Source organism: Hoplias malabaricus, chromosome 12 (assembly GCF_029633855.1).
Source record: "Hoplias malabaricus isolate fHopMal1 chromosome 12, fHopMal1.hap1, whole genome shotgun sequence".
Taxonomy (NCBI): domain Eukaryota; kingdom Metazoa; phylum Chordata; class Actinopteri; order Characiformes; family Erythrinidae; genus Hoplias; species Hoplias malabaricus.
The window spans coordinates 37,238,692-37,247,987 of NC_089811.1; the positions used below are offsets into that span (position 1 = coordinate 37,238,692).

The following is a 9,296-nucleotide window of genomic DNA, read 5'->3' on the forward strand; positions in this document are numbered from 1 at the left end:
AATACATTTTGATTGCCACCTTTTAAAAAATTCCACCTTAAGAAACCCACAATTTTATTAAGCTATCCACCTTAAAAGCAACAACTTTATTTGGATTTACACGTTAAAGATGACCTTTAAAATTTTAGAGACTGTCTGTATATTTGTGTGTCCCTCACACCCCTCCCGCTCCCTTTCTCTCTCTCTCTCTCTCTCTCTCTCTCTCTCTCTCTCTCTCTCTCTCTCTCTCTTTCTTTCTCTCTCTCTCTCTCTCTCTCTCTCTCTCTCTCTCTCTCTCTCCCACACACACACACACACACATAGAGCTGAAGGACTGAGAGAGTTTCACAATCAATTCAGTGAATTCCTACAGTGGTCCACCCTCCAAACAAACTCGTGTAGCTCAAAAATATTTTGAGCAAAAAACATACCGTAGCAACAAGGACACTCGGGGGGATCGATCTGGAGTAAATATTTTTTTCATTTTGAGCAATAATTGATCGTGTTATGATGAGTTAATAACGGAACAAATTTTTGAATCTGCACACAGAGATGCTCTGAAATACATTGAACTCTATGGGAGCAGAAACCCTCCCTAGTGCCAAACAAAAACTCATAACTCAAGAATTGTATTTTCAAATTATCTCAAATTTACAGGAGAAATTTCTATACCATTTACAATTTGAATGAAGTCTCTACGTGAAAGTATATGGAAGGTATGGGGAAAAGTTCGGCTAAAAAGTGAAAAAAGGCTTTCCAGCCAGAGGAGCTGGAGTACGATGACATCACACACTTTAGCCATCCCCCATTCAAGTGAATAGAGGGATATTGAAGGAGGGATTAAATGGTACGGATGAGAGCGAGAGGTCAGATTTTTGATGTGATGGGTCTCGGTGTGCCTGCGTCAAAATTGACCGGCAGAAGAGTAATTTGTGTTGAACTGTGGGTCTTGAGCCCCGTTGTTCATATCACACAAACAGTCAATTTTCCCAGTCAGGTTTCTCTGTTATAACCAGTGACTAAATTAATCTCTCAGTTTCTCTTCCTCCTGCCACAGGGTGAGGTTTGATTAAGTCCTTGGGGTGAAGGAAAACTTTGATGTACACAATTGTAGGGTGATTCTCCCACCACCTTTCAGTCGCTAAGAGGCTGTGGTCTAATGTTCTGCTTTCAAAAACCCACTTCCTCCAGCTCCACTCATGAGAGTTTCTGCCAAACACAAATCAGCAGTAAATAGCTTATCTACTGTCACACTAAGCTCAGAGTGGAACAGACACACGCTTCTTTTATCACTGTGGGGAATGGTATGGCAGCTTTTTCGTCTGTGATTTTGCAGCTGGGTCCTTGCATCATCTTCTTACTCCTGACTCGTGGAGGTAAAGTCTCCTTGATGTTCTGGTTTGATTTTATTTACTGTTTCACTGATATAGCGAATGTGTCATGTGCCAAATACAAAGCTGGCTTTCACAATAATGTCACAGCACTTTACAAGAGGCACAAGGTAGAAACTGGTTTAATGGGTTTTTAGTAAATGAGCTGACGTACATTAAATCTACGTGGCCTAACAAAGAATGTTTTTGACGTGTGCTGATAATAAGAAATAAAAATTCAGGGTGAAGGGGTTTTTTTTGTCTGAAGAGACAGATGTTTTCTGTTAAAAGAAAAAACAACCATCTCTCACTTTATTTAGTGTGACATCAATAACCTTTGCACAAATGAACATAATGTTCACACAATTTTACCCATTCATGCAATTCTTGCTTAAGATGTCCAAAAAATATATTTTTTTTATTTTTTAAACTAAAACTTTAATCTTTTGTGTTTCCTGCAGATTCTACAGATGTATTTGATCAAATTACAGTTCCCACAATCAACAAAACCGTCACTCAGGGAGAAACAGTTGTTTTTCACTGTAATGACACAAATGTTAAAGAAGCTGATAAAGGCTGGCGTAAGGAGAACATCACTCTGTTTAACTACAGCCCTGTTGTTAATAAATCTGTAACAAACTACACGTCCAGAAGAATGCACGCTGATCCACTGAAACTACAGATATCTAACGTACAGCCTTCAGATGCTGGAAGCTATACATGCTTCACATTAAAGACACAGTGGATACTGAGCATTAAAGGTAGGGTACGTTTTTGTGACATTCCATTAAAAAAATATATTTCATATAATAAATCTCATGTTTTATGCAAACAAACTGTTATCGGAGCATGTCTTTAGTTTTATTCTGATTGTGTTTCCATGTGCAGAGCAAGACACAGCAAATAATCCTGAGAAACCTCAGATGTTTCTCTACATCATCCTCTCGGTTACAGGAGCGGTTGCAGTGTGTCTAATTATCATCTGCATTGTGCAGATTCACAGGTGTGTGACTATATTACTACAATATTAGGAGAAAATACAGTAACTCCACATATTTTAAAATATGACATGAATTTGGCTTATGCTTAAAAATCAATATTCAGTACAAGGGACTATTAACATAATGCTGAATAATTCTTGACAGAAAACTGCCTTAAGTTATATTTATACAATATATTATCAATACCACCATAATTATATTTCCTGTGATTTTTCACTTATGTATGTGCAGCAGGTTAACAACAATAATAATATAATTCTTGTCAAGACGAATACATTTAACATACTGTAAAACACACAGTGATATTACAGCCTCACTCTTTTCTGGAATTCCCTGTCAGTTTTAATATAAAAATAACCACATTTCAGTCTAAAGATGAGCACACTAAAGTGATATTGTTAATAATTTTCAGTTATAAAGACTTTCTAAAACTGATACAGATCACAATGGTGCATTTTTACATGAAATTTCAATTTGTCTTGTTACTGTAAAGAAAGCACTCATTTTGGTCGATGCACAATAGAAACTTTAATCTCCAGCAGGTGGACATTTGTTGGGTCTAGGTTCCAATGCATTAAGAGAATAAAGAATGTAAATTCTGTTACAGGAAACGGAAAAAATGTTACGAGGAAACCGGGGATGAGCAAGTGAGTCGTTACTGTGTAATTCTTTTTAAGATTCATCTTCAGTGTCTCGCTGTTTGCAGAGACAACATCAAGTTTGAACATGGATTGATTAGATATTTTTATACTACTGTTCCCCACAACTTAAGGTAGTTATAGATTAATAAGCAGTGATCAATTCTCAGGAAGTAACTCTGAGGATCTGAATTTTAAAAGTGAGGGAAGAAGGGTTGTATCCTGATGACTGAAATATACTATAAATCCAACTACACTGTTCTCTAAGGCAGCTGAAACATTTTATAGCTTTTCTATTGTTTCTTCTTGAATATTTCACACAACACTAAGGAGAGTTTGAACATCAAAAGCTAAATACAAATTGAAAGTGGGAGATGTTTTTTTTACTTGTATTGACAGGGACAGCAAGAATAAATCACTCTCAGGGGACTCTTCTGTTATTAACTGGCTGCCGGATGTGGGCTGAATGTTAAAGGTCACTTTGGATCTCAAGCCCACACACCACAACAGTTTCCGTGTAAAAGTGACCAGCCTGTAACGGTTTACTGGCCAAATAGCAGAGATATATATTGCAGGAGATTTAATTAAAGTTAAGCTATTAAACTGATGCACATTTTGGTTAAATCTGATTATGTTAAGTGTAGACACCCTACTAGGTATTTTCTAACACATTTTTCGGCTGATAATCACAGGTTGTGTATGTTTTTGTGGCTGGATAAAAAACGTTCTCAGGAATTTTAACACTTTTCTTACACGGCTTGCTTTATTTGAGTCATCTTCAAGTCAAGTCAAGAGTCAAGTCAAGTGCAGCATGTTTAAGATCTGTCCACAGTTTTCAGTGATGTGAGGGGACCACGAGACCCATTCAGTATTCTTTTATAATTATATAACATTTTTATAATAATGATACTGCTTTTCTAACATCATTTCTGATCATGTGATTTACAGCTTAACTTCCAGCAGATTTTATGAGGGTTTTGCTTTCCATTTCTGGACACTGTCTGAGAGTCTTGTTGCCAAACCATATCTTTACTTGACATCCACATTTACCTTTAATTTCCATTTTTCTTTTTTCAGCCACAGTTTGGAGGTGTCCAGAGTTCTTAAGTGTAACACAAGTTTTGAAGGCAATTCCTGATAACAATATATAATATAATATAGATTGAGAACCGATGTATAGTATACAGCCAAAAGTTTGTGAACATCTGTTGATCCAACACTTTTATTGATTTATATTTGGTTATAGAATATAGAACAGAGTGTTCTTTCCTCTTGATGCAGGAAGAGCTTCTACTTTTCTAGGAGGCTTTAGATGCTGGGACTTGTCTTTGAGAATCTAGTGTTATTTAGCTACAGAGTCTTCAGTGAGGTCAGGTGCTGATGTTGAGGGATTAGTTTTGGCTCAAAAAGCCACTCAACATCTTTTCAAAGGTGATGGATGAACTTCCATTTTACACTACTTCACAATCCAAGAGCTACCCATTTTATCCCTTTTTTAATGGGGATTATACTATTATTATAAACTCTGTGTGAAAAAAATAATAGAGTTATTGTGAAGGGTGTCTACAAACATCTGAGGATATGGTGGTTGAGTCTTAGATGTCTTATTAACAATATACTGAGAATTAATCTCCATTTGTTGGCTTTTCTCGCCACCTAGTGGTCAGAAGGGGTGTGGCATCTGTTCGTGCTTCAAAATTCTCTTAAAGCCTCAACCCGTTTAACCCATTAGTGACCTGTATATATTATTCAGTAACTACTTTAAATCCTTTTGTAACTAGTGTTAAATTAAGAGTGAAAATATATTGATTGTCACTTTCACTTTTTAAGGTATTGGATCTTGTGTTAAAGTGTGTTAAATGCTTGGGAAACAAAGTTAACTCTGTAACGGTATTCATTTGTTTGTCAAAAGCAATCACAAAGAAGAAGAGTGGACCATGTGCAGAACAGACAGTATTTTGAGAGGTTTAACTCTTTATATGGACAAGTCCAATGAAGACTTCTCATCATAGGAACCTTACTGGTAAGCCCTGGATTATCTTCAACACAAGGTTAACTCTTTCACAGAAAGTATTCCTGTAAACCTTCAGTCCTGTCACCTGAACTAGAGCCGCTGATCTAGCTGGTTGACCCCCACTGGCAGACTCTCTCTGTTTTAAAGGCAGAAGTGAAAAAATAAAGTCAACTTCTCCACAAATCAGGGTTTGAACAGTGTGCACAACCTGTGATGTATCATTTGTGTTAAAATAGACTTCATCTTTGATTATGAATGACATTATTTTATTAGGCAATTTAGTCCCTTACCAAAATGCAGAAAAGAGATTTTAGAAGCTGTATTGTTATTGAACATTAACAGGGTTTGAAAGGTACATTCAAATTCATCCGCACCCATTATCCCACAGCAGCCATGTAGTTACCCCCTGAAGGGCAGAGCATCCCATAGGCCCCAAAACAAGGTCATCTCACCAATGCCACACACCTAGCGCAAGTGGCTGCAGCCCACCTCCACTGTTGGTATTACATCTGTAGACACTGGATTAAGTGCTGCTTGGGACAGAAATAGGGTCACTGCACTGATAGACACCAGCTCTGCATAAAACTCAGGTCAGTCACCTGCAGCCACCCTGATTTGAAAGGGACAGAAGCCCATATCAGTCCTGGTTGGGGGCTTTATTTCTGACTTGCTCTCATTGAACAAGCATGCATTCTCAGAAGGAGACTGATGACTGAACGGAAGGAGCATTAAACTGTTGATGGTGGCTGGCAGTGGAGCGGGAGCAGAGTAAGATGTTGTGAGACACAGGAGGATCCTCAGTGGTAATCATTTGCATGAGTTGCCGTGTCTTCGGAGCGATGGCGCTGTGAGCAGTGGAAGGTGCTGACAGTCAGGGAGAACAGCTGTGGCAGCATCATGTAGAGATGGCCTCAGCCAGGGAATGGAACTGTAAATTCACCGAGGACACTGTCAGTGAGGTGAGCATTGGTGCCGTCCTCTCACAGGTTCAGGATGGGACAGAGAGGACAGTGGCGAAGTTCAGATGGTGACTAGCAGTGTCACATGGAGAAATGTTTTTGTCTGTGGTGGAGGGGCTGAGCCACTTTGGTTCCTATCTGCTGCCTGATGCTGTTTTCATGTTTCTTACTGTCTAAGCTTACCTCATGGGTCTCATGATGCTCTAGGAGCCAGAGGGTGGGTCACGAGATGGAGTACGGCACTGCGGAAGTATCACTTCATGATTCAGTGTGCACCAGACGTTTGCACAGTCTGCAGATTCCCCGTCCCGCTGCCCTGGTGTCACTGAGAAGTATCAGTACTGTTAGAGCCTCGAGTGGAAGTCAGATCTGTCTGAGAGGTGCAGTGCTGATAAGATTGTCCTGAAAAATGTGGCACTGCAGCAGTGAGAGGTCAGGCCAGTGGTCAAGACCATTCTCACTGGATGGGACAGTCTCTTGTCTGTATTTTTTTGTAAAAACAAATTATAAAGCATTCATATGGGCATGAGTATTTAATAGGTATTGTATATGCATGTGTAGCGCCCCCTTACCTCCAGGCTATGCTATATGAGTAAGGTGAGTTCGTGCTCTATTATTTATTTTTTACTTAATGAGCTGGGAGAATCGAATGGAGAGCTGCAACTTTGCTTAGGAGAAGGGAAATTCAGTGTTGCCAGATGAAGTCTGAGCCTCTCGGTAGCTCAGACTGCTATCTGGTGTTGGTGGAGTTGATGACGGTGCACTAGTACTTGGTACGAAGTTCCACTGGTTCAGTTCACTGGGGAAGCGAACTTCAGCGAACTTGGGTGCGGTGAGCCGGTTGGGCTAACGCTAGCCGAAGCTCGTGCTAACCGCAGCAGTACTTCGGGCAGAACTTAACTTTACGAGAGAGAGTTTCCCTTGTGTCCTATTACTGGGCTTATCAGTCCACTATCGAGGTTCTCTAGTTGACAACCCAATGCTTGACTTAACAATAAACAAAATAAACAATAATATAGAGAACGGAGAGAGTGTGTGAAGCTGTCGTCAAAGCAACAGGGGCTACTGTGAAGAGTCTAAAGTATAAAACATAGTCTGCTTTGTTTAACACTTCTCTGTTTACTACATAATTCCATATGTGTTCCTTCATAGTTTTAATGTCTTCCACATTTATTTACAACGGAAAAAATAATAAAAAACAAAGAAAAATCATTGAATGAAATGATGTATCCAAATTTTGACTGGTGCTGTACATTCACAACATGTGGAAAATGACCCAAAACAAAGGAAACTCCCTGAGTGGGTGTCCAAAGTGTTTTATAACCATTGTACATGTGTGTAATTTTAAACCAGATTATACTACAATAGAAATACTGCTCCCAAACGGCTGATACACATTCATTACTTTAATTACATCTTAATTTTATAATAAAGTGTAAATGTATATATTTTATAGATTCATAAAGTCATTTCTCTTACAAACCAAAGATAAATACATTTGTTCTGAAGGTTTCTTTTCTTTTTGATTTTTTGTCTCACAGTAAATGGAGTGATCGAGTAAACATCATAAGAGTCTAAAGGACGTTTCCTGGTCTAGAGTGGAGCTCCAAATGATACAGATTTCAGAACATTTAAATTCTTGTTTCCTTTTTATCGTAAGATAATTTACACACTGGATTTTAACATGCACATTTCTAAAGAAAGCTTAGAGTAACACTGAATTTTAGAAAAGGCTGTAGCTGTTAGTTATTTGGGAATTTTGAAGGTGAACGTAACACAAAGCTGAGCTCACGCTGAAGGTGGGATTGAACAGAAGAATGAATAATTGTTTAGATAATTGTACTGCTTGCTGTTTTGCTAGAACTGACCACCCCTGTGAAGGCTAAAACGGGGAAGTGAATGCAGATATAGGTTTGGGCAGGGGCTCAGTGCAGCTTTAGAATGTGAGTAAAACCAAACCATGGAACAGAGGAAGAAATGAGGAGCATTTTCCAAAAGAAAGAATATGGAACAGAATAAGTGAGAAGGACATTTAGAGGCTAATGAAAGGGGGTGGGGTTGTTTCAGATTTACTCTTTCATTGTCAATGTGTAAAAGGTGCCAGAATTAAAAATAATTTATTAGTTTTTTCTATTTTTCAAATCTACCACATTTAACAGATCAGACCGTTATACACTATATGGCTTTTGTTAACACCTGCTCACCTGTATTTTATTATATATATATATATTTTACACTGTCTATTCTATTATATTCAATCATTCCCATCACTGGAGTGATGGTGGTGTGTTGATGTGTTTTCCACTTGTACAAATGGATTAGGCACCCCTCAGTGTCACTGCTGGATTGAGAACAGTCCACCGACCAAAAACATCCAGCCGACAGCGTCCTGTGTCACTGATGAAGGACTAGAGGACGAGCGACACACACTGTGCAGCGACAGATGAGCTACTGTCTCTGACTCTACATCTACAAGGTGGACCAACGAGGGAGGAGTGTCTCACAGAGTGGACAGAGAGTGGACACAGGGTTTAAAAACTCCAGCAGCACTGCTGTGTCTGATCCACTCTACACCAGCACAACACACACTAACACACCACCACCACGTCAGTGTCACTGCAGCGCTGAGAATGATCCACCACCACATCACACCTGCTCTGTGGGGGTCCTGAGTGCTGAAGAACAGGGGGAAAGGGGGCTAATAAAGTATGCAGAGCAACAGGTGGACTACAGTCTAATATCAACATAAATACCTCAGTTCATTTAAAGCCTTAATTATTAAGGCAAGTTATTTAAAGCAGATTTTTAAATCTGCAGTTATTTTAATCAATTAAAACTTCTTATCATAAAAAAGCTTCATGAAATAAAACAAGCTAAACATCAGAAGAATCAGAACATTTGTAAAAATGTTAAAATATAGAGTGTTTTCAGTGCAGCATGTAGCTTAACATTTTCAGCACTGAGATTGTATTAATTTATTTGTGATTATTTAATATTTTTGTGAACTTTGCCTTATTTTTTGTATCTTGGGTCATTTGATATTGTTTCTCTTTTATTCACAAATAGACTTTGTATTAAATGAATAAATGTGTGTAAATGTATTTGTCAATATTTAATAATAAGAATAATTTCAGTCTTTTCCTTTGTGGGAACCCTGACAATTCTTTATTCAGACAGATGCTAAAATAAACTAAATTCAAATGCTAATGACTGATTTTTTTTTTCAGATTTGAGAAGTAGGAGAGCTCTGAAACTCTTATTCCTGTACTTAGTTTAACTAAATCTGTGAAAATAAATACGCAATATGAGTCAATATGATTCACAAAACCTGGATA

General features: G+C 38.3%; 1 protein-coding gene across 2 annotated transcripts; it reads left to right on the plus strand.

Annotated features, from left to right (window-relative positions):
- The first annotated feature begins 1,226 nt into the window (after positions 1-1,226).
- LOC136664061 (uncharacterized) lies at positions 1,227-9,048 on the plus strand. 2 transcript variants are annotated; one of them, XR_010795062.1, is made up of 7 exons: positions 1,227-1,355; positions 1,811-2,110; positions 2,238-2,352; positions 2,958-2,997; positions 4,901-5,011; positions 7,503-7,616; positions 8,284-9,048. XR_010795062.1 is itself a non-coding variant. In XM_066641092.1 (6 exons), exons 1-5 carry the CDS (start codon positions 1,286-1,288, stop codon positions 4,982-4,984), a joined length of 609 nt encoding a protein of 202 aa, XP_066497189.1. In that variant the 5' UTR covers positions 1,227-1,285; the 3' UTR covers positions 4,985-5,011; positions 7,503-9,048. The 2 variants fall into 2 exon arrangements, 1 of the variants encoding a protein (XP_066497189.1); XM_066641092.1 differs by having other exon boundaries at positions 7,503-9,048.
- Positions 9,049-9,296: the final 248 nt, after the last annotated feature.